The sequence below is a fragment of the Pimephales promelas genome, chromosome 8 (genome assembly GCF_988280905.1).
Source record: "Pimephales promelas chromosome 8, fPimPro1.hap1.1, whole genome shotgun sequence".
Taxonomy (NCBI): Eukaryota; Metazoa; Chordata; class Actinopteri; order Cypriniformes; family Leuciscidae; genus Pimephales; species Pimephales promelas.
The window spans coordinates 1,532,576-1,558,660 of record NC_142776.1 but is presented as its reverse complement, the minus strand read 5'-3'; the positions used below and the strand labels follow the sequence as shown (position 1 = coordinate 1,558,660).

The 26,085-nt window shown below is 35.1% G+C and overlaps 1 protein-coding gene across 1 annotated transcript; it reads left to right on the top strand.

Moving 5' to 3' along the window:
• The first annotated feature begins 3,792 nt into the window (after positions 1–3,792).
• Positions 3,793–24,240, top strand: txnrd3 (thioredoxin reductase 3). The gene is made up of 16 exons (XM_039656490.2): positions 3,793–4,136; positions 5,395–5,455; positions 7,269–7,378; positions 10,968–11,075; positions 11,373–11,445; positions 11,523–11,642; positions 12,738–12,880; positions 13,732–13,847; positions 15,546–15,771; positions 15,910–16,002; positions 17,912–17,988; positions 18,778–18,934; positions 20,856–20,963; positions 21,057–21,152; positions 22,042–22,176; positions 23,702–24,240. Exons 1-16 carry the CDS (start codon positions 4,020–4,022, stop codon positions 23,768–23,770), a joined length of 1,809 nt encoding a protein of 602 aa, XP_039512424.2. The 5' UTR covers positions 3,793–4,019; the 3' UTR covers positions 23,771–24,240.
• Positions 24,241–26,085: the final 1,845 nt, after the last annotated feature.

Sequence of the window (26,085 nt, the reverse complement as noted above, 5' to 3'; positions counted from 1 at the left end):
AAATCTAAATTAAATTATTCATGCGTGTAACATACATAGCCTATTTATACCTGTGGAGACATTGCTTTTATAACGTGAAATATCATCTGATGTTGAAAAAGAACCACTTTCGTTTTTATTAATGACACAAGATTGGCGAATGTCATCTGTGCCTCTGAATGTTTAATTATGCAGAGATTTGACAGTGTGTAATTAGTCTCACAGGGAGTCCGTGTCTCGTGTCTCATTCAGAGTTCAACAGCGCCTCCCAGTGTTAGACTCAGGACTGACACACACTTCAGCCTTAAATGAAAACTCTTACTTACGCAAATCATTCCAAACCCATATTTACTCTATTTTCTATTACTGAATAAGAGACAAACATGTACCAATTGTCTTTAAAGATGATGTATTTATCAAAACTTTTTATACAGGAAGAAACTGTCATATATTCCCAGCAATGAAACACCAGATATGTCCAGTTTACTGTCGCTCTCCCCATCACAGGCCGAGGGGAATTAATCAAATATAGCCTTATAGAAATATGAGCACTTAGTGTACTTCATGTGTGAAAAGTGCAAAGAATATAATATTAATGAAATTAAGGGCAGAGAAGAGAGAACTAAACACACTTTTAAGAAAGTAAATTGTAATTTTAATTTGAAGTAGCCTACATTTTTTTTAATATCAGGCTATATTTTAATGTTTTGTCTTGCTTTAAAGAAGTGCACTTAGTGCTAACTATGCTCAAATCCTTGATTATAATTGAACTGTAGTGTGACCCAAGTCCTACAGCAATTGTAAACAGATAAATAAATAAATAAATAAAAAGGTGTGTAAGCACTCCTGTTGAGAGCGTGCTAAAGAGTGTGTTACTGTAACTCTGTCATCCATAATATATATATAATATATACATATAATTGTGTCTGACGAGATGAACAGATCCGTGAAGGTTAACCAATCGAAGATGTGTTTCTTTTGAAAACCACACAGTTGAGGTGATCCGAGAAAACACCCGACCATGAAATCAATGTGCTACACACATACACACACACACACACACAAGAAGAGAAACAGTGTGACACTTGAGAAACAGTATTATCCCTGTATTTATGTAAGTGTTTGTTTGTTTGTTTGTTTGTTTGTTTGTTTGTTTAAGTGTGTGTGTGTGTGTGTGTGTGTGTGTGTGTGTGTGTGTGTGTGTGTGTGTGTGTGTGTGTGTGTGTGTGTGTGTCTGTGTGTCTGTGTGAGTGTGTGTGTGATTAGAGGACCAGGGGCCTCATGCATAAAACTTTGCGTAGATTTCATCCTTAAAGTGTGCGTACGCACATAAGGCAGAATTTGCGTACGCACAAAAGTTTTCAGATTTATAAAACCGTTCGTACGCCAGAACCTGCGCAGAATTCACTTTATAAATCCCAGTCAGCGGGAGATTATGCGCACGTGCGTCTCCTCCCCGAAATAACCATATATGGAGATTACAACGCCTAGTTTTACTATGCATATCCTCATCTGCATATCATTTGCATATGATTATTCATCCACGTGATACCAAGTTTAACGGTACAAGACGTTAGGAAAATATGAAATGCGGATGTGCCGTCACATTATTACAAACATTTTTTTTTTGTAGCCTATATCCTTGCCTTGTTTTTGAATGAATAAATCAAATAGTGTTAAATACATTTCAAAGAAAGTTTTTCTCAATCTTTTCCACTGGCCAAATAGTATTTTTAATTGATTTATATTTTAATGGATAATGGAAGAGATTTTAATGGAAGAGATAGACATGGTTGTGCATTATTTGCACGAAACAGTTTTCTCAGACAATCTGTAGTTAAAACATTAAAACACAGCATGCCAGAAGAAAAGTGTTCAAAAGCAATGTATCCACAACAAATAGGTCTATTTCTATTTATTGAATATATATATATATATATATATATATTGTAACTTCTCAGTAGGCTAATGATTTCATGTAGTTTAAGAGTTTAACTCCATTAATGAGAATGGCATATTTAATCTAAATGTTTATATCAGAAGTAAAACATAGTACCATTCTTTTATTTATTTAAACTATTATTGTGAATATGGACTGTATTTATGATTTGGACTCATAATGAAGATTTACGGTTTTACTCCATCTGCCGTTAGATTATAGGCTATATGTGCGTCAGTTTCACTAAACGGAACGCGCGTGCTGGCGCGGTCATTTAAGAAGGGATGGATGTTTGCTTCAAGTGATAGGTTTGTGAAATTATATTTGTATTATCTTTCTGTAGATGTATAATTTTCTTTAGATTCTCTGTCTAATAGTGAGCAAAAAGACATTTGACTCCAGCTCACCATCGGTGTCGCCAAAACCCATAATCTTCTAAAAGAGTGCGTACGCACGGTCAAGAGCATCCTTACGGTGCGCACTTATTTACGCCAAGTTTATTTTTTATAAATCCCGATGTGCACGTGGAAAAATGCGTACGCATATTTCTATGCCCATTTTGTGCGTACGCAACGTTTATACATGAGGCCCCTGACGAGGGACACTGTCATATCTGTACCTCTTGTTATGGGAATGATTGACTGTCACCATGGTAACACAGCCGGGAGATTCCCAGAAGGACAGGCGATCAGTTTCGGGAAGGGGAATGAAGGAGGTGCACGCCTTCATCTGGGTCTCTGCATATTATGACGACATGTCACTTTTTTTATTTGAAGCCAGATACAGTGAATTTTTAGCAAGTCAGTAAAGAAGCAAAAAGATAAACATTTGGATCATAAAATATTATTCCATTAAATCTATGCAGAAATTAATATGCAATAAATGACATCAAAGCTCATTTTAGCTCATGTTTTGTTTTCACTTTTGCTGAAATATTTCAAATCAGATGCAGTAAAAGCAAATTATATGTGAATTAATTTATATAAGAATTACTGACATTTCTCTTTCTTTTATTTTCCACCTATATTTACTTGCAAAGCATCTAAAACTAGATTATGTTCTTTGGGAAAGCACAACATTAATTGTGGGAAAACTCAAAAACAGTTCAAGTGTGATTAGTTTCACATTTTTGATCAGGCTTATTCTACCCGTCAATTTTATTGCACTTTTATTGTTTTATTTTACTTTTGTGACTTCAGTTTTTTTATGTAGCCTATTTGAGTTGGCGTTTTTTGTTTTGTTTTGTTTTTTTACTCTAATAATTAAGAATGAATAGGTGTATCCTGACTTTTTACAATATATTTACACACAAAAATGTTCAAGGACAATTTGTTATACAATAAATATGTAGTTGTGCCATCTAGCGTTTTTTTTTTTACATAATACACTAGAAATACAACATAAACTAGGCTACTACAAAGTCAAACAAAGCAACAACAACAACAAAAAAAGTCAAACAAAGAGTCTATTTAAGTCAAATTTGTTTTATGCAAATTCATTGTAAAATGAGTTGCAGTTCTTGGTCGGTTTCAGTCACCAGGTGGCGCACGTGTCTGTCTCAAACATTGTGAGGCGTCTAAAAATACTGCCTGATTGTTTTTACACGCTTGCTTTACATTACCAGAGAATGTCTAATAAAAGTAAGTTATTCATAGCATATTATGTTTTCATTAATGGTCGATGTATTTATTCAGAATTAGAGGTCTACAGAGAGATTCCCTTGAAATAGTTTTTTTTTTTTTTTTTTTTTACTATTTCCACGTTCATTTTAGTCTACTTTATAAATCATAATGGCCATGACAGGCAACAAGTGGATCATAGATCATAGCGAGTAAAAATGTGGGTTGATTTCACTCAGGCGCGTTCAGGTCAGACTCGTGGGGTCTTATGTAAGAGGCGCGCGCGAGGCGGAGCGTCATTCGGCAGCGGCGCGAGATGAAGTTATAGTTATGTTTATTGTCGAGTGATTTTAATGTTCTTTTTTGTTAATTAATGTCGCTTCATGAGTTTATTTTGAGATTAAGCTTCACTTTATTCATAAGTAGCGACTCAGGAAGTAGAAGAGCACGGTAAATCGATCCGTGACCGGTTATTGATCATCATGCCGCCCATCGAGAAGGACGGGGGTCGCGAGCAGATCCGACAGAAAATCAAAGAACTGATCGATTCCAATCAAGTGATGGTGTTCAGCAAGAGCTACTGTCCTTTCTGCGTCAAGGTGAGTGGCAAGCCGTCATAAATATAATATCTCCTCGAAACTGTCATGTCATTTAACGTTAAGAAGCTTTGTAAAAGAACCAAAGAGTGTACATAAGTTCTCAAGCTTATTTCTTAAAGGGACAGTTCACCTAAAAATACAATTCTTTCATCATTTACTCGGCATCAAGTTGTTCCAAACCTGTATGAACACAAACTAAGATATTTTGAGGAATTGTGGAAACCGAACAAGTTGATCGACCTCACTGACTAACAAGAAAGTGTCACATGATCCATTCTTTCTTTCAAGATAAAAATTTGAGGGTGAGTCAATGATGACAGAAGTGTCATTTTTGGTTGAACTGTCTCTTTAATTTTGTTGAATGGGTTGAGTTTTCTCTGTTCTTTGAGAAGACAACTTTAATAAAGCTGTTTAATTATTATTTTCACGTTTTTTAAACTAGTTATAGACTAGTTTTGGGAGAAATTTGCTTGAAAATATCTCGCTAATCGTTATGGTAAATTAAATTGTTTTAAAAATATTTATAATATTTAAAGTCTGGATTTAATTTTTCCATTTTATGTTGTACTAAAAACTAAAAATGTATTTTATATAGTACTAAAAACAAAAATCAAAAGTTTGTCAATGTTGAGTTCATGTTTTTAGTAATCACAGCATTTATAATGTACAATGAGAAATCTAAAGACTAATGTCTATTTGACTTAAAAAAAAAAAAAAACATTTAAAGGTCTGAGCTGTAATAAAACATTCTTAAAGTTTTAAATCTCTGCTGTAACCTAATCCATCAATATCGCTTTAAGGTGACTTCAAATGGTGGCAAATGAAATATCCAATTATGACTGATGTAGAAAAACCCTTTATCAAAGTAAGCGATACGAACCTGTGATTGTGTCGACTGAACCAGGCAAGTGTGTCGAAGTGCTGCGATGTTTCGCATTCATGAACAGACCGATCAGTGTTTTAAAATGCTGAGATTCTGTAGTAATTATTTTAAGAATAGTAGAGACTTTCTGTTTTAAGTACAGTAAGTAGTTAAATATAACTCCACTTTTACCACCACTTAATTTATTTTCCTCCTTTGAATTTTTGTACATTACTTACGGAAAGTGCTTCACGGCTGACATGAGATTTCATGTAGTTTTTAATGCTGTCACACTGTACTGTATTCAAATGGATGTTTTTCCTCTGCTAAATGTTGTCGTGTTTGAAACGCGAGTCTTGTTGAATAACTAACATGTTGGGCTCTCTGTGATTTCAGGTGAAGGATCTCTTTAAAGAGCTGAATGTCAAGTACATCACCTTAGAGCTGGACCTGATGGGTGAGAACAATCACGGGATCATTTTGCATAATGATGACTTTAATAATAATTCCTTTCCGAGAGTGAAATGAAATGCCAGGATGTGCCACTTACTGCCTTTTTTTTTCTTTTTTCTTCTTCAGTCTAATTTTTTTTTTATATGCACATACACTACCGGTCAAAAGTTTTAGATCGGTAAGATTTTTTGTGTTTTTAAAAGAAGTCTCTTCTGCTCACCAAGGCTGAAATTATTTGATAAAAAATACAAAAAATAAACAGTAATATTGTGAAATATTATTACAATTTAAAAGAGCGGTTTTCTATGTGAATATATAGTGAAGTGTAATTTATTCCTGTGATCAAAGCTGAATTTACAGCATCATTACTCCAGTCTTCAGTGTCGCATGATCCTACAGAAATTATTATAATATGATCCTCAAGAAACATTTATGATTATTATCCATGTTGAAAATAGTTTTTTACATTTTTATTTTAATAAAAAATTCAAAAGAACAGAATTGATCTGAAATGGAAAGCTTTTGTAACATTAATCACTACCATTCAAACGTTTGAGGTCAGTAAGAATTTATTTCTTATTTTTGGGGGAAAGAAATTAGAAAATACTTTTATTCATCAAGGATGAGTTAAATTGATCAAAAGTTACAGTAAAGACATTTATAATGTTAGAAAAGAGTATTTTTTAAGTAAATGCTGTTCTTTTGAACTTTCTATTCATCATAGAATTTTGGGGGGGAATAAATGGTACACGACTGTTTTCAACATTGAAAATAATAATTTATGTTTTTGAGCATAAAATCAGCATATTAGAATGATTTCTGAAGGATCATGTGACACTGAAAACTGATGTGTAATGATGTTGAAAATTCAGCTTTCAAATTACATCTTAAAATATATTCAAATAGAAAACAGTCATTTTAAATTGTCTTAATATTTCACAATATTACGGTTTGTCTTTTTTTATTCATCAAATAAAGCAGCCTTGGTGAGCAGAAGAGACTTCATTTAAAAACATAAAAAAAATCTTAAATAATCCGTAGTGTATATATTTATGTATAGAGCTCATTGTCTGTCAAACGTTTTTAATTTAAGAAACGTGTCTTGAATATCTTTTTCTATTCTAAAATGGTAATACCTCAAATGTGGTTTTCACCATTAAAATAACCAAATACTCTGCCATGGAATTTAAAAAACAATCAAAACATATTTTTTTAACACGAAACTAAAGTTTTAGAATTAAAGAAGAAAAAATACTAGAAAAAGAACTGTTTATTTTAGCATTTTTTGTGCCCTACTCTGCATTTATTTATCAGGACTATTCAACTTCAACAACATTTGAGCTGAACATTCAGTTGCATAACACTTTTTCCTGTAGTTCTTTCTGATATGCACGATAACTGAATATGCATGCTGCGATTATGTAATGTCCACGTTTAGGGTAACAGCAGTTTTACTACCTCATTGACAGAAGTGCTGAGATACTCGTGCATGTGTTCGCTGAACCTCTGAAGTTAATGTTTAAGCGTTCAGACCTGCTGAGTCACTCCAGCCAACTCGTCTTTCCTTATTTTCATTCACTCATTTGCACCGCCTTTATCTCGCTGTCCATGCACAGCTGTTCTGCTCATGTTCGTAGCATCACTGATAATGGATTTCCTTGCTGAAAGCCTTTAAACCTGATTAGCTGCTTTCGAAGCCAGACATTAGTGCCAGATCCGAACCCGATTCGATTATCCATCTTGGAGGGCCGCCCATGTGGTGTAGATGTGAAACGTGAGCGCTGAGATCCAGACTGATCGTGTCTGATGTGTTTTAGAGGACGGGACCAACTACCAGGAGTTGCTGCATGAGATAACCGGACAGAAAACCGTCCCCAGCGTCTTCATCAACAAGAAACACATCGGAGGCTGCGACAACACCATGAAGGTACTGACTCGGCATGTGTTTTAAATGTGTGATTGATTTTGATTTTTTTGCTTTGTTTGCTTTTTTGTATTGCAAATATAATATTTATGGGTCTTGATAATGGCAAAAGTCTTGTGTTACCAGTAAAAAGTGTCCTACATGATTTTAAGTGCATCTAGCCAGTGAAACAGTGAAAGTATATTCGTCTAAAAATAATTCTATATTTTCAGGTTCAGAATCATGAATATTTTTATTCTGTCTCTATTGTCCTGTGCTTTGGGTTTCCAGCACCAAGTCCAAGCCTATTCGTTTACACGCACAATAATACCAAATTTAGCATTTTAATCAACAGAACATTTTTTTGTTAATCTTTTCTCATATGTCTTGGAGGATCGCAGTAAAATCGTATCAAATCGTGACCCCTAAAAACGATATTGTGCAGCCCTTGCTCGACAGTGAGTCTTACTCGGTCACGCTGGCCGGACTTTTGTCTCTTTTAATTATGTCTGCCGATTATTTATTCTATTCATGTAGACGAGGAACATCTGATTGACATGCGAAACGACCGACCATAGTGTGATTAGTTTGCTCTGAAAGTGTTTGTGAACGTCTGTACGAACCAAAGTTCACCGGAGAAATTAGTTTGGGTAATTTACAGACATAAAAATGACATTTCCTTAAGCAAACTCTTTTTAAGATTAAAGATTTGATGGCATGAAAGCTTACGATAAATTCCCAAGCTGTTTAAACATTTGCTAAAAAGCATAAATCCTTGCACACGGTTTCAACTGTTTTCTGGAAGGGAACATGCAGTCAGTGTTTAGTATGCAGTACACTGGGTTTTTTATTTTTATGGTCATTAGTGACGGAGTTCAAGAACGTTCTGCTGCAGAATCGCCACACACACACACACACACCCTTTCATTTTAGCTGTAGTAGGAGAATAAGTATAAGTAATTAAACCATTTCTGTCCGTCCCACATGTCTGCTAGAAAGTGTTTTTCCTATTTAATTGACAAAATTGCTGTCATCATTGATTCAGGCCAGGACTTGCAGTTTCGTTGTAGAATGTGTTGGTTTCACTCCGAGACAAACTTCTCAACTCATCAAATTTTGATTAATTAGCAACTATGCAACCATTGTTATTATTAGGCCTGGGGAATTTCCTTAGACCTCCTGATATTATTTATCTATATTATAACAATATCTAGCTTGCTATTTATTTATTTATTTATTTATTTATTTCAATTAGCATTTTATTCATTAATTTAATTTCTGTTTTACAAACTAACACATACTTTTTATTTATTTAAAAAATATATATAAAATATATAATAATAAATTAATGCCATTTAAGTCAAGTTTTTTCCAACCATTGTTATTATTAGGCCTGGGGAATTTCCTTAGACCTCCCGATATTATTTATCTATATTATAACAATATCTAGCTTGCTATTTATTTATTTATTTATTTCAATTAGCATTTTATTCATTAATTTAATTTCTGTTTTACAAACTAACACATACTTTTTATTTATTTAAAAAATATATACAAAATATATAATAATAAATTAATGTCATTTAAGTCAAGTTTTTTCCAACCATTGTTATTATTAGGCCTGGGGAATTTCCTTAGACCTCCCGATATTATTTATCTATATTATAACAATATCTAGTTTGCTATTTATTTATTTATTTCATTTAGCATTTTATTCATTAATTTAATTTCTGTTTTACAAACTAACACATACTTTTTATTTATTTAAAAAAAATATATAAAATATATAATAATAAATTAATGTCATTTAAGTCAAGTTTTTTCCAACCATTGTTATTATTAGGCCTGGGGAATTTCCTTAGACCTCCCGATATTATTTATCTATATTATAACAATATCTAGTTTGCTATTTATTTATTTATTTCATTTAGCATTTTATTCATTAATTTAATTTCTGTTTTACAAACTAACACATACTTTTTATTTATTTAAAAAATATATATAAAATATATAATAATAAATTAATGTCATTTAAGTCAAGTTTTTTCCAACCATTGTTATTATTAGGCCTGGGGAATTTCCTTAGACCTCCCGATATTATTTATCTATATTATAACAATATCTAGTTTGCTATTTATTTATTTATTTATTTATTTCAATTAGCATTTTATTCATTAATTTAATTTCTGTTTTACAAACTAACACATACTTTTTATTTATTTAAAAAATATATATAAAATATATAATAATAAATTAATGTCATTTAAGTCAAGTTTTTTCCAACCATTGTTATTATTAGGCCTGGGGAATTTCCTTAGACCTCCCGATATTATTTATCTATATTATAACAATATCTAGTTTGCTATTTATTTATTTATTTATTTCATTTAGCATTTTATTCATTAATTTAATTTCTGTTTTACAAACTAACACATACTTTTTATTTATTTAAAAAAAACATATAAAATATATAATAATAAATTAATGTCATTTAAGTCAAGTATTTTCCAACCATTGTTATTATTAGGCCTGGGGAATTTCCTTAGACCTCCCGATATTATTTATCTATATTATAACAATATCTAGCTTGCTATTTATTTATTTATTTCATTTAGCATTTTATTCATTAATTTAATTTCTGTTTTACAAGCGAACACATACTTTTTATTTATTTAAAAAAAATATATAAATTATATAATAATAAATGAATGTCATTTAAGTCAAGTATTTTCCAACCATTGTTATTATTAGGCCTGGGGAATTTCCTTAGACCTCCCGATATTATTTATCTATATTATAACAATATCTAGCTTGCTATTTATTTATTTATTTATTTATTTCATTTAGCATTTTATTTATTATTTAATTTCTGTTTTGCAAACTAACAGATACTTTTTATTTATTGAATAAATATATAAATTATACAATAATAAATTAATGTCATTTAAGTCAAGTATTTTTCAAATTAATTGCTTTAAAAAAATACAAAAAGTGAAAAACACAAACATCACAAGTGCTTTCAGTGTATAAAGCACTGCTGGGCTCACGCTGTTATGAATTGTTTGATATTTCAGCCTTAGAAATGACAACTGAGAAAATCGGCCTTGAACTGCTTCTATAACGTCATCTTGGTGGCTGTTAAATACATTTTTAGTTAGTAGCATCCATAAGTCCAAATGCACCATTTATTTGCGTTAAAGCTTGCCATTTTGGAAGCTTTTATGAGTACTTTTATTACTTTTTTTGTTATAGGACTGTGACGAATCCGATGGCAGTTTTATACCAACATGGTCAAGTTGACCAGCACAGCTCTAGTTTTCAAATGTTATCACACTGATTTATTATTTGTTAAATATGTTGTTTTACCCCATCGGAGGTCTACTCGTAGGATCTACATATGAAATGTCTGATCAACAGTGCCTGTCTCATCACTAATGCATCTGTCTATAGATCTGTCAGCTGTCTATAAAAGCCCTTTCTCAGTTGAGTGTTAAGCAGCTCTGTGGGAAAGACCTTTGGTAATAGAGCTGAATAATGCACAAGTGCCTCTTCACAATGGCTCTTATCAGCATGTTTTTATGCTCTGATGATCGTCTGGTTGTTGTGGTAACAGGCACACAGTGATGGCGTCCTGCAGAAACTGCTGGGTGAAGGGAGCGAGGCGTACGACTATGACCTCATCGTCATCGGCGGGGGTTCTGGCGGTCTGGCGTGTTCAAAGGCGAGTTAAATTACACCGGGGCAGGAAGATCCTTCATCTGTAATGCGGTTTAAATACTGTATGTGTGTGTCAAGTCGAGTCATTCGGGACACTGTCTTTTGAAACTAAGGCTCAAGTTGCATGGATTCACCCTGTGTTAGACCTTAGTGTGTGTGTATATATACAAAATCATCATGAATACTCACTTGCACTGTAAATATATTGGTGGTACAAGTAAAGGCCTGATACAGAATTGAACCTGGAAATCTTCATGCAATTCTGTGGGTTTTTTAACACGTCTCCTTCCTGCCCAAACAGGAAGCAGCTGCCTTGGGCAAGAAGGTCATGGTTCTGGATTATGTTGTTCCCACACCAAAGGGCACAACCTGGGGTAAGAAAATACCCGAATCAAACGTTCTTAAGATATGATAGAGACGTATGATATGATGATGCGAGGTCTGTCTCCAGGTCTGGGCGGCACGTGTGTGAATGTGGGCTGTATTCCTAAGAAGCTGATGCATCAGACGGCATTGCTTGGCACGGCCATTGGAGACGCCCGCAAGTTCGGCTGGGAGTTCAGTGAGCAAGGTCAGTCGTAACGTTCAACACGGCTGGGAATATGATGCACTGGCTCTGTGATCGGGATTACACCACGTGATGTAATGCATTGCACTTAAAAAGTGCCTTTTTGATAATGTGCATGAGTGGTTAAAGTAGTGATGCAATATTGTGTTTTCTGCTGTGAAGACATTTCAGTTTGCAAATGTATTTCCTCTTTCTCTGAAAGTTGATTAGCAATTTTATGGAACAATTTTAGTGACCGCAACCTTGTGAAAGACTATGAGGGTCCTCAGTTATATCTTTAATTAAAAGGATTATTAATGGGTGATTTAACACAAGAAAACTTCCTAAAACACACTGATAATTACAACATCTCAATGTGTCGTGAAGTTTTTGCTTTCAAGCATGTTCACTTTTTCTCTTAACCCTTGTGCATCCTTATGGACATTTTTGTCCTTTTCAGTTTTGTTTTTTTGATCACTTTGCCTGTGTTAAAGCTAACGGCAAAAAACTTGGCACAGGTGTGTATTTTTATTGGAATTTTACTATTTCACCGTCAAAAATATTTTTTGCATTAGGTACAAAAAATACTCCCTCTCAGCGCCTTTTGGACAAAAATGTCCCCATTGAAACCCATTAAAACTGCCATTTTTAATCCCCGGTTCAGTTAACTATAAAATTATGCAATCTTTGTTTAGAGGCTTTCATTCTGATGGCAAGGCTTCAAAATTTGGAACACAACCTATTTAGATTCAAGGCTTTGATTTTATTGCAGTTTTTGGTTCAACCTGATATTTAAAATATATATTTTATATAAATTAATTTTTATAAATAATTTTCATAAACTTATACCTAAATAATTTTCATAAACTTATACCTATATAATTTTTGGGGGGATTTACTTATTATAATTTTTTTACTTCAGCAATAATCTGGGTCTTCTTTAAAATGATACCAAACTTAAGTCTGTGCTCCAAACGTCACATTTTTATGACAGTTTTTTGACATGGACATTTTTGTCCTCTTTTTACCTATGTGTAACTTTTTTTAATTGATGCACAAGGGTTAATGTAGATTTCTTTTTGTTTCACTTTCTCATCAAATATCGTCTCTTTATTAAAGTGACTCACAACTGGGAGACGATGAGGACTGCGGTGAATAACTACATCGGCTCATTGAACTGGGGCTACAGAGTTTCCCTACGAGACAAAAACGTCAATTACGTCAACGCCTACGCTGAGTTTGTGGAGCCGCACAAGATAAAGGCAAGTGTGTTCTTCACCACCCTTACGAAAAAGAAGTATATTTCAAGTTCATTTTATGTAGTATACTTAAGTAATGTTCAAGTATATTTTTAAGTATACATTATGTAGTAAGTATACTAATGTCACTATGTACTAGTAGTAAACTTGTAAGTGTACTATTTTAATACCGCTTGGGACTAAATTGGCCCACTTTTAGTACATAAAAGTATATGTTTAAGTGCACAACTAGTTCATAATTATGTATCTCATGTGTACTGCAAGTGAATTTATGGGTATACTAGTAGTTTACTTTAATATTTATACAAGTATACTTTGAATACTTAATTATACTTTTAAGTATTTTTAGATCAAAAGATTGAGTGCAAGAACAGGTCAAATATACTTGCTTTTCTCTCAGTATAAGTCAAGTACACTTAAGTGTAATTTGAAGTATACTTCTGAGAAGTACAGGAAAAATAAACTGAAAGTATACTTTCTTATTTTTAGTTTAAAAGAAGTATACTAATGGCACACTTGAATAAACTTCTTTTTCGTAAGGGCATATTCACTAATAAATGCATTGAAATGCATGTAAAATGACCAAAAGGAGAGCTGACTCCAATACAGGTCTAGATGCAATGTGAATGCGAAGAGAACTGGATTCATTTCCACTTGAATTACATTTAGAGGATTAAAAAAAGGCATGAGTTTAAGTGTAAAGAAAAATGTGCCTTTATGACATTGGAGAGCTGTTTCTGTGTGTTTAAGGCTTTTCTTTTAGCTTTATTAAAATGCATAATACAGTTCAGATCACACTCACAGTATGTCTAAAGCTGCCCTCATCTTATTTTTTTGTTGACTCTTCCCGACAGGCCACCAACAAGCGTGGTAAAGAGACGTTCTACACCGCGGCTAGGTTTGTCCTGGCGACAGGAGAGCGGCCTCGTTACCTGGGCGTCCCGGGAGATAAAGAGTATTGCATCACAAGGTGAGACTGAGTTCACAGCGGTAAACCTTCTCTGGAGAGCTGGGTAAACGCAGCTGGACCTCAGGGGGTCGTTACAGGACTTATTTACAGCATTTATTGATCTAAAGCTGGTTCATGCTCAGTCGCTAAGGGAACAAAAGCTTCCACTGAATGACGTGTCAAATAAGAGGAGGATTTCCTTCTGGAGCTCTGAAGTGAGTGGCATAAATGTGCAAAATGATCAACTTCGTGGTTCGTGTTGCTTATTTAAAAATGGCACGGTGTACATGATTGGCTCTAGGATTTATGTGAGGCGTATTAAAATTGCGGAATAGTCATAGAAAATGCAATTGTGTAATGCAGAATGAAATCAATCAAATTTTGGATGAATACATCAAAACTAGGACTGTGCGCTTAATCACTTGATACTTTTTTAGTTTTGTTTGCCAAAAAATAAAACTAATTGTTTAATTTTCATTTTGACTTAGTAGGTTAAAAAATGTTTAATGTTTTATGCCTTCATTTGATTACCAGAGTTTGATAAATTTGTATTATATCATAAATCAGGATTTTTTTTTAAATAATAATTCCATAGTGCGCTGTTATTAAATGTGTATGATTATGATTTCTGTGACTCGTATAGAATCGTGGAATAGTCATAGACGAGGGAATTGTGTAAAGTGGGAATGTCCCAGAATTGGCCAAGTTTTGGATGTATAAATGATCTAGGACTGGTGCATTTAACCAAATTGGGATCTGGAAAGTGTATACATATATAAAACAGCTAAATGTGCTGTGAATGGTAAAATACACACAAGCATGATGCTCATATTGTTTTCAGCAGTTTGACAAAAAAATAAAGGATTTTTTTTTTCGTTTGAATTACATTTTAAAAGATTACATAAATTGTTCATGTTTTATGCCTTCATCTGAGGTTTGATTCTTTTGAATTAAAAAAAAAAATCATAAAATTATATATTCAGACAAATCAAATGTTATTTTATTATTTTAATAATAAAATATTTTATTATTAAATAAAATATTTAAGATTTTATTTTAATAATAAAATATTTTATTACATAAAATATTTAAGATTTTATTTTAATAATAAAATATTTTATTTAAAATATTTTTTATTTGTATTATAAATAAAATATATTATTTTATTATATATTATTTTATAAATTATCATATATTTTATTTGTCAAGGGTCTACGGATGAAAAATAGCCTCTTGGGCTAATTCTGGCACGTTTACACTTGTTTATTAATGTGCATTGATCCTGTAAATAAATAAAATAAAACAAATTATTTTATTTTTAATTAATTGCTGTTAAATAAATTCTAAGCTTCATCATTTCATTAAAGTCATGCTTTTTGTTTGTTAACATTTAACAGATTGCTTACAGAGTCCAGAGAAATGTAAAGTAAAATAATAAATCCAGAAATATTAAAACAGAAAAAATGGAATTGAGTCCGTACGGTGTGTGTGTGTGTGCTCTTTTATGACTCAGCTGAAATTTGCTGATGTTTATCCTTCTTTTATCTGATGAGGAAGTGAAGCGCAGGATTTGAGCCTTTGTGGTTTTGACCATATTGACTTTTCTCTTTGGACGCCTTTATAACGTTTACCTGTACATCTGAGCTTGTGTCTGCGTTGGAGGAAAACATGATCCATCTGTCTTGTGCCCTCATGGGTTTTGTTCTTCGTTCTTCACAGTGATGACCTGTTTTCGTTGCCCTACTGTCCCGGGAAGACTCTGGTTGTCGGGGCGTCGTATGTGGCTCTGGAGTGTGGGGGTTTTCTGGCCGGCTTGGGGCTGGACGTGACCGTCATGGTTCGCTCCATTCTGCTTCGAGGATTCGACCAGGACATGGCCAACCGTGCGGGAGATTACATGGAGACGCACGGGGTCAAATTCCTCAGGAAGTTTGTCCCGACCAAGGTTGGTGCATGCGTGCGGTTAAACATTACTGAAATCTGTAATGATGCATTATCTATCGTAGCCGTGATTATGTAATGCTCATTATCATGGCATCTTTACGAGGTGATAAAACATCACAGGGATTTCTTTTTTCCTTAGATCGAGGAGCTGGAAGCTGGAACTCCGGGCCGACTCAAAGTCACGGCCAAATCAACCGAGAGTAACGAGATCTATGAAGGGGAATACAACACTGTGAGTGTCCTGCCTTTCTATTGGCCAAAATTTCACATATCATTACAGCCTGTTTTTATCTTGTCTGTCATCTTTGGCTCGGTTTCAAATCCGAGTGTCGTTTATTATTCAAACATTTTACATTCTCTTCTCTGAAATGAACCCAGTGACTGTGAAATGTTAGTAGATAATTTCCATATAAATGTGGTGAACCTGTGACACATTTGCTTAAAAGTCATTGGGAAACATGAAAGGCCGGAAAAAGATTGTAGTTTCAGTTTAAAAGCAAGTATTTGTTCGTTCAAGTACTTCAATTTGACTTTTTAAAATGTAAGTCCTGGAAAACCCTTTAAATCAGCCATATATATGAAAATGTACTTAAAAAGCGTTTGAGTTATTGAAAGACAATATATGTTTAGTGTTTAATTTTATCGATAAAACAATCTTTTCAAGCATAATGAATTGCAGTCTGTCTGATACAGATATAGAGGCGTTTCTCATGACTGTGAGTGTGATATTGCTCATAAATATCAGACTATATGATACAGATTTAATTCTTCAGATCAATCAAATATTCATGGAAATAAATCAGTTTGAGGAAAGGGATATCTCTGTCATCATATCCTTTCAATGGTTACGGTTCCACAGTCACTGCATCCGCTGCACTTAATTTGTACAATTTTGTTTGGTTGGTTTATTTTTGTTTTTCTATTTACCTTTTTTCAGCTTTTGAAGGTAATAAAGATATTGTTTGATAAATGAGATCTTTAAAGTCATTGAAAACCAAAAAAGTAGTCCTGGAATTTAATTTTACAGTGCGTGTACGAACCCTAAAGCACTTTCATCAATTATTTAGTTTGACCCTACATGAGCGGTATAGTTGTCTAAGTGTGTGTGTGGTCTGACTACAGGTCAAGGGAAATGTAAATCATTCCTGTGAGTGGAGTTTGCGCCGTGTGAACAATGCTTTGCCTTAATATTATTTTGTTCATTAAAACGTATCAAACCAAGGCACCCGAGAGTTTAAAGTATATAAAAAGTAGGGCTGTCAAACTTTTATTTTGGATGCGATTAATCGTTTGTGTTTACATAATATATGTGGGTGCACTGTGTATAATTATTTTGTATATATATAAATACACACACATGCTTGTATATTTAAGAAAAAATAGTATTTATATATAAAATATTTATAATATATATAAATTATATATAAATCTATATACAGTACATACATGAAAATATTTCTTAAATTATATACAAGCATGTATATATATATATATATATATATATATATGTGTGTGTGTGTATTTTTATATATATATATATATATATGAAGAGTTCAGATGCAAAAGCCTCTAAATGCCATTTGAAATTTTCTTCTTTAATGATGATTTTTGTCAAACTTGTATATTTAAGTTCAGTAATTTCACTTAAATAACAATTAATAGGTAATTATCATTGCCATTTAAGTGAAATTACTAAACTTAGATATACAAGCTTGATAAAAATGATCATTCTAGAAGAAAATTTCAAATGGCACTTGGAGGCTTTTGCATCTGAACTCTTCATATATATATATATATACACAAAAATAATTAACTGCACACCTTTTAAGGTCCTTTAAAGCAGCGATTAGTTGGTCATGTGACAATCACCTGAGAATCACAATAGAGAATATCTCAAGACAAAATTATACTCAACGTATGTTCCAAAAAAAGATAAAAAGTGTGTAAGAACTGAATCAACAATGTATTCTGATAATAACTTTATTTTGTATTGTTTTTAGAAAAGAAAAAATAAATGTAAATAAAGATATTCATGAAATTGTTGTTTTGTAACAAAAGGCAAATTCACTTGTCAGCATTGTGACATTCCTTTCATGTTGCTAATGTGTGTGTGTGTGTGTGTGTGTGTGTGTGTGTGTCAGGTGTTGATCGCAGTGGGCCGTGACGCCTGTACAGGAAAGATCGGTCTGGACAAAGCTGGAGTTAAAGTCAATGCCAAGTATGTCTCTTTCTTTTGACTAGATTATTTTGGTCATGTGGCCTCATAGCTCCTCCCCCACAACCCATAAGACTCCTTGTTGTCACGGTAGCATTTAAAGGGGCGGGGTCAGAGTGAGTAGGAGAGGCGGGGTCTGGAGTGTCATGGTGAATCAGCAGTATTTCCTCTGGGAGTGTGTCCAGCGTTTGACCTCGGTGACACCGAGTGTGTTTACAGAACACGCCACTAGACGGGCGGGACGAATTAAGCAAAGTAAAGCATGAGAGTATGTATATTAATTCACACACAGACTGAAGTGTGTGTGTGTGGTTTGAGGGATTAGTGCAGCACAGAGGTTTTAGATCCGTTCTCGAGCACAGTCATGTGATTCCATATGACCCACACACACATGACTGATGCACGGCTGTTTTATAGTCCATGGTTTCTCAGTTTTGTAATGTGCATTGTGTGTTGCATAAAATAAACTGTGTGGGATTTTAATATATTGCATTTGTTACAGTAACTCTGACTTTTCTTAAATTGCAGAAGGGAAGTAATGATGATGATGTAATGTGGCTGATGCATTATTACGAAGCATTTTTCATTTCTCTCCAAGATGTTTTATTTATCCTTTAAACAAACAGATTTTTAGGTCATTTAATAAAAATATCGATCTAAAGTTTTGATGGTTTGAGCCAAGTGTGAAATATTCTTCTATTGTGACTCATTCGTATGCCGTTCATGCACATACAGTCCAATTACAGTGGCTTTTGGTCCCCATTGACTCACACAGTCTGTTCCTCCATCCAGGACTGGGAAGGTTCCCGTGAACGACGAGGAGCAGACTAATATTCCTCACATCTATGCGATTGGAGATATTCTGGAGGGAAAGTGGGAGCTCACGCCTGTGGCCATTCAGGCCGGGAAACTTCTGGCTCGACGACTGTACGCCGGATCCTCTTTAAAGGTCTGCCATACTCACAACCATCGCTGCCGTCTCCTGGGAGATTAAAGTCTTATGCCTGGTTCAGGTTACACCATTTTGGCACAATCCGTTTGACGTCGTGGGGATTCGGGCATTAGGACGCCATATTAATATAATACGCATGTGCACGCCGTCAGCCTTCTCACAGGTTCGCGGTTTTAAAGTTTACCTATAAGAGTTTTCTGTTGGAGCGTTGTCAAGTTAGCGGCCCCCTAAGTTAATAACTAACGATCATTTTGACGGAAGTGAATCAATCAAAACTAACTTTAGCTGGACAATAACGTAATAATAATTCTAGAGTCATAAAGCCAAAACAATCTGTTACTTTAATTTCCTGTTATCACTGTAAAGCAGCTTTGGAACAATCTACATCAGGGCTATTCAATTAGCTTCATTCGAGGGCCGCATTATTAAATCGAAAAGTTGAGCTGGGCCGGTGGGTTTAGCTTATCTATTGACACATAACAGTATCAATAAGTAAGCTAAAGTAAACAAAAAAAAAAGGGTTTTGCATTTACTAGAAAATGTGGTACCCAACAGTATGCAGACCATAATAATAAATAACTTTTTTACAGCTATATACAAATATATTGAATTATACAATATCATAGCTATTGGTAAGAATTATTTTATTAATAATTTTTATAGGCTTAAATTAAAATATCCTGACAGTGAGACTTGTGGCTCACTACCACTGTATAAAAAATGCCTAAACAGGTAAACAATTTTACACACTAATGAATTATATATTCCTCTACCCCCCTAATAAATCTAATGCAAAATAAATGACATTTCTGCCCAAATCATGGTAAATTTTTACATTCATGGTAAATGTTTGTAAGGGTGGTGATTATGGCATTTATAGTATTCTAACTTTGTTCATGTTTCTGCTATTTACCTCATCAGTAGTGTTGGGAATGTTAAGGCTGTTTCATCCGATTTAAAACTAGTTAAAATCCTTGAGTGATTTGTGGTTTGTAACAGAGAGGAGTGTCCGATTGAAACGCTTCTCAAAGGATGTCGCAACGCTGTTTAATAATAGTGTCCGGGACCGGGAGTAAACGCAACTCCTTTAAGCTTACGTTCTGTTATCCACTGGACTGTGCTGCCAAGCTCAAAGTAAACTAGTGAAACAACTGAAACCAGCGCTATTTTGTTCTCTATTTGTTCTTACTGACCGAGAAACCGCTTCAGATGATTCAGTGACAGAACGGTCCGAACGAATCCGAATCGTTTCCGACTGTTATGCACGCGCGTTTGGCCAATTCATGAAAAGGAAATAGGAATCGAACCAACGAATGATTAATATCGCTGGTTCAGTCGACAGAAATACGGGACACGCATAATAACTGCTGAAATATTCGGACTGAAAACGTTTCTCTCAGTTCAGTCGGAGCGCTCATGGTACACACAGTGCGTGTAGTCATCCAGCTGCACGCGCTACTGCGGCCACACGCATATCAAACCAAATTTAGCCGCACCACCAGAAAATAGGAGGGGGAGGTTGGAGTGCTCTCGGGCCGCATGGAGATGATTGGCGGGCCGCACTTGGCCCGCTGGTCGCCAATTGAATAGCCCTGATCTACATTGTTAAAGTGCTTTATAAATGAAGACTTGACACAAGACTGGATCGTTTCATCTCGTATAGTGGGAAACAACCGAAGTCGCGTCTGCGATGGTTCATGACATCATATAAAAATACTAGCATGTTTATTTTTTCCGGTCCTCCACTGTGGTGTGTGTGACTGGTTGGAAAGCAGCATGTAGTCAGACATGTTTCTTGCCCACGGCAAGATTTTAGTCAAAATCGCATAATCTGGCACTCTAATAAAGAGCGGTTTATTTTTTATTTTTTTGGTGATTATAACTTTTTCTTCTGTGTGTGTGTGTGTGTGTGTAACAGTGCGATTATGTGAACGTTCCCACCACTGTCTTCACTCCTATGGAATACGGCAGCTGTGGTCACGCAGAGGAGAAGGCCGTGGAGATCTACGGACAGGAGAACCTCGAGGTGTGTGTGTGTGTGTGTGTGTGCGCTCGGGCGGGGAACATGAGTAGTGTGTGTGCTGGTAATTGTTGTAATGATGCTTGCGTGTCTGTGCAGGTTTATCACAGCCTGTTCTGGCCTCTGGAGTTCACCGTTCCCAACCGAGACAACAACAAGTGCTACGCCAAGATCATCTGCAATAAACTCGACAGTGTAAGACGCGCGTGACGGCCAGCGTCCGCTAGCAATGTTGATGTCAAGTCAAGATCAGACATTTGATTATACAATTCTACACTTTACAATAAGGTCTAATTTATTGTTCTTAACAAACAGCACTGGGAGAAGCACTTCATTGTTAGTTTTTGTTTTCTAAAACTGTTGTAATGGAAATAAAGCTGAAATAAAATATAAAGATTAGATCAAAAACTTAAAATAAACAACTGTTGCCTTGGAAGCTAGTTGAAATTAGGAAATAGGGTCAAGTTGAAGTACTTAAATTACTAAAACTAAACTTAAAATGACAACTCAAAATATAAATAAATAAAAGCTAAGTGAAAAATGAATGTTGTAATAATTAAAAATAGATACTAAAGTGAGGCTGGAAGCTTGTTTCTGCCACATAATAAAAAAGGTTGTGACTTGACTTGTTAACTTCTAATTTTTAATTCCCTTTTTTTTTTTTTTTTTTTTTTGTCTCGCAATTTTGGGTTGTAAAGTAAAAATAAAGCTCAAGGAAAAAAGTTTTTTTAAGACTTGATTTCTCTTTTTTTTCTTTTTTTTTTCCTCTCTGGTGGAAACAAGCTTCGATAAATAACTGGCTTCCACATAATTTTTTTAATTTCAATATTTACCAATACCTTTTAAGAATAAAAAGTTGCACAATGTGAACAAACAATGAACAATTGCATTCCAACAGCAGATTTGTGTGTTCTGTTAGAAACGAATATAAAAAGTGCTTCTCCATTTCGGCAATGAAATGAAGAAAAAAAGTATCAAGCAGTGACTTGATTTCTATTAAAGAATTTTTTTTGAATGAAAAGCATTTGATTGCATTCTATCAGTATTAGAGATGTGATCCTGTAACCCGTGTGTGTGTTTGCAGGACCGTGTGATTGGCTTTCACTATCTGGGTCCTAATGCTGGAGAGGTCACACAGGGCTTCGGAGCCGCTATGAAGTGTGGGATTACCAAAGACCAGCTGGACCACACCATCGGGATTCACCCCACCTGTGCTGAGGTGCGTTTCCTTTCACTCCTCCTTAAAGTGGATCTGTTACGCCCTTCTCTGCTAGAACAGGTTTTCCTGCTTGAATGTTGATTATTCTCCTCATAAGCCATGTTTCCATTGACACGTTTTTATCCAAATTAAGTGATATCGAATGAAAAATGCCTTATGGAAACAGTAAAAGTCGATGAAATTTCATGAAAATCGACTCAAATGAAATGCGTTCGGCCTCATCGGATTTTCTCTTGATCAATATACGGCTAATGCGATAAAAGCTGATGGAAATGTTATTTGCCGAATAAATAATGAATTGCGATTAAGTTTTAGGCCCTTTTATGGTTGCAAGACGCCAGAAGACGAGTTCATTTCCAGCCAGTATGTCAACAAAGACAGATGTAAGTGGACAAAGTAAAAAAATGCTTCAACTAAAGGGTTTCCGTGAACCACGATCTCCCAGAACTGATGGAGCGCTGTCGTTCCCACGCCACAGTCACCTCCGCTGTCGTCGGGCATTAACGGGCATCGCATCATCATAGCAATGTTTATAGCGTCGTTGTTTTCTTAGGTTAGTTTTGCTTGTTTTTACGTGGCTTGGTTGAATTCTAATGTATAATGTGGTCTGTTATTTCTAGTTAACAGACTGCGGCGCTTCTATAACACACCGTTGCCATGGACGCAGTTCAGAGACGGAACAGACTATTTTCTTTAGCAGAAGCAATAAATCGAATTTTAAATCAATAAACTCGTTTTTAAGTCAATATTTTGAGTCAAATTATTGATTTATTTATTTATTTGGTTGATGAGCAGGATAATATAAAGCGAGGCGGTTGTTATAGCGAATACATCCCCTTCAACAACCGCCTCGCATGCATTATCCCATTCATATGTCGCTATCAGCTGGCACATAAGCATTATTAGCCTTCAACTTGTGAAATATTGATCATTTGTTGGTAGATGGCGCGATCTGTTTTCTCTAACAAAACTTTGTTCGCGAAAGTTTGCTTGAATGTTGTTCGATTCAGTGCGAAAATGAATGGAAACGCCTTAAAATGTCTCAATTTGATCGCAAAACAGCATGTGATGTCATCACGTACAGGTTTTTATTCGCTTTAAAGCCGTTTGATGGAAACACACTTTCACCAGCTTTATCCGCATGAGTTTTTTAACCGAACTTCAGATAATTCGATTGACAAGTGGATGGAAACATGGCTATATTCTCCATTGTTGCGGCTCCTCTCTTCCCAGTCTGTCAGTAACGCTCTGTTCACTTCCTTCTGAAAAGCACACTGTGCTCTGATTGGTCGGCTGGACGGTGTGTTGCGATTGGTCGAGCGTTTCGAGTGTGTCTGGTTCGCTCTCACCATAACCGCCAGTTTAACACACTACTAACTTACTTAACCAGGCCCCGCCCCTTTATTCTGCGCATGAATTATTATAATGAGGAATATTGTGCAACATTACACACTAAAGAAAGATGAACATTGAGGCGGATTACTCATTTGATGTTCTTAACATGTCCTCCCTTCATTTGTTTCAGATATTCACCACGATGGAGGTCACCAAAAGCTCTGGCGGTGACATCACTCAGTCGGGCTGCTGAGGTTAAACCCTGCTGGTTTAACAGGCTGTCAGGACCAGTTTAGACTGGTGTTTTATCCCACTCACCCTCGAGTCTCCGAATCTAGAGGTACAACATCACGATGTTTCACTGCTTACAGAAGGCTTTTGTGTCTGCCGTTCCCTTGTGTCACGTGCTGGAAGGGGCGGAGCCATCAGACACGACGGCCTTTGGAGGCGGGGCTTCACTTGTTGAAGAGACCGATGATTGGGAGAGGGATATTGATTGACAGCCTGTTAGACGGCGGGGTTACTCTGCACAAAATCACCGTCCGAGTCAGAAATGCACCAAATGCGCTTGTGGTTTCTTTTCACACACATGCGCAGGTGGTGCTCCGTGATGTCATAACCCCTAACCCACGCTCAGTGGCGGGTTACGACTGATGTTTTCTGCACTTGGTCTTTAAATGGGAATCCATGTTATTATCATGCGCTCTGGACACTTTCCTTTCGTTTGGTTGTAGAAGACTCATTTTCTATATTTAATAGTCATCAATTGCTCGTCAGGATTCTAGTAGCGGGATTTCACTTCCCGCTCTCATTATTATTATTATTATTATTGCTATTATTATTATTCTCTGATTTAGTGGTCGAGTAACAGAGACGTGATCGAAGCGCAAACCAAATGCAGCATGTAGATGCTTCCTCGTGAAAGTATTTAACGGGCGTCACCAAGATGAAACACAAACTCATTTGTAGTTTGTGATGCCTGTTAAAGCACCTAGAAATATCAATAAAATGTGTATGTTCATATTTTTATAAATGTGTATATATATATATCTTTACATCACTGGATTACATGTGTCTGTTTGGAGGATTCATTCACAAATAAATGCATGTTTGCTGTTTATTTGCTTTATTCACTCCATACATCTGTCACTCAGCTCCTGTTAAATGTACATGTTTAATTCTGTTCATGGACTTTAATAAAACTGCACAACCTAAATTTCTCACAGGAGTGTTTAATTTATCTAACACATGCGCTTTAACTAACATTCAAAATATGTGTTCTGCTTGAAAGGGAGTGCAATTAAATGCATAATTTATATTATTTAAATTATAATGAATATGCCCATTGAATATATGTTGATCAGAATATATAGACGATTTGTGATAGTTTAGTTAATTTCATATTAGTTATTGTTTCCAGGGATTTCATTAATGGATAATATCTAAAAGCAGCTTTGAGAGGATTTGCTAAAAATTAAAAGCTTGTTTTATCTAAAAACATTTAATGCAATTCAGCAAAAGGAGGAATTGTTTTTTAAGAAAACAGATGCATTTGTTCTTGTTTCTTTAGAGTCCAAAAACTTTATTGGTCTCAGACTGCAGCTTTTATTGTTTTTAGATGATTGGATTGATGTGTCTGGATTGAATGAAAGCCCCTGATTGGCTGGAATCTCCTTATAAACAGGAAAAGCTCCATTTCCCTCAACAGGAATCGGCCGTTCCGGACAGGATCTGTTCAGGCCACTTACACTACAAACACGACGCTCACTTTCTAGTGTTTGCTTGATTCATTCGGTATAAAAGTGAGTTTAGACAGCTCGTTCTTTTGATGACAGTGCATGAATATTCACACGCATGCATTGGAAAAACTCACACATACACACACCTGTTCCTGTGAAGTGCGGGTGTATTCATCCGAGACAAAAAACACCACAGACTGAAAAACTGAGGATAAAACACCTCATTTTCATGCGATCCATTCAGTGAGGGAATAATCACAGACCGACGGATCAAACACACCAGACCAGAGTGTGTGTGTGAATCTAGGAGAGAGTTGGTGCCTCATTCTCTTTGGTTTTATATAATGGTGCTCATTAAAACCAGCCTGCTGTGGACTGATAGTGCAACGCAAGATGTTTCACCAAAGACTGACCAGGAACAGATGACGGTAATCAATCACTGTGGCAACAGGAAACAGGCGATGCCGAACGGAAAATACACTTCAAAATAAAAGTCCAAATACCACAAACTAAACGCAAAACCAAGGAACATGTAACGGATATATTACTTAATTTTCTGTAGCCCTCAATCGGGTCGTGGGGTCTATACGACCCCAATCGACTTTTACTTAATAAAAAAAAGATTTTGTAACTTTTCGTAATCTATCTAACTGGGCTTGTTCTGAAGGTATATAAAAAAATGTTTACACTTCCGGTCTTCGGGGTCAATATGACCCCACATTGAAATGAATGGGAAATGTGGGGAAAAAATGTTTTCTTCATGTGTCAGAAAAAAAAAAATCCGACATAAATCTGAACATTTTTACACAGAAAAGAAGGCCTAGTACTAGAGCAT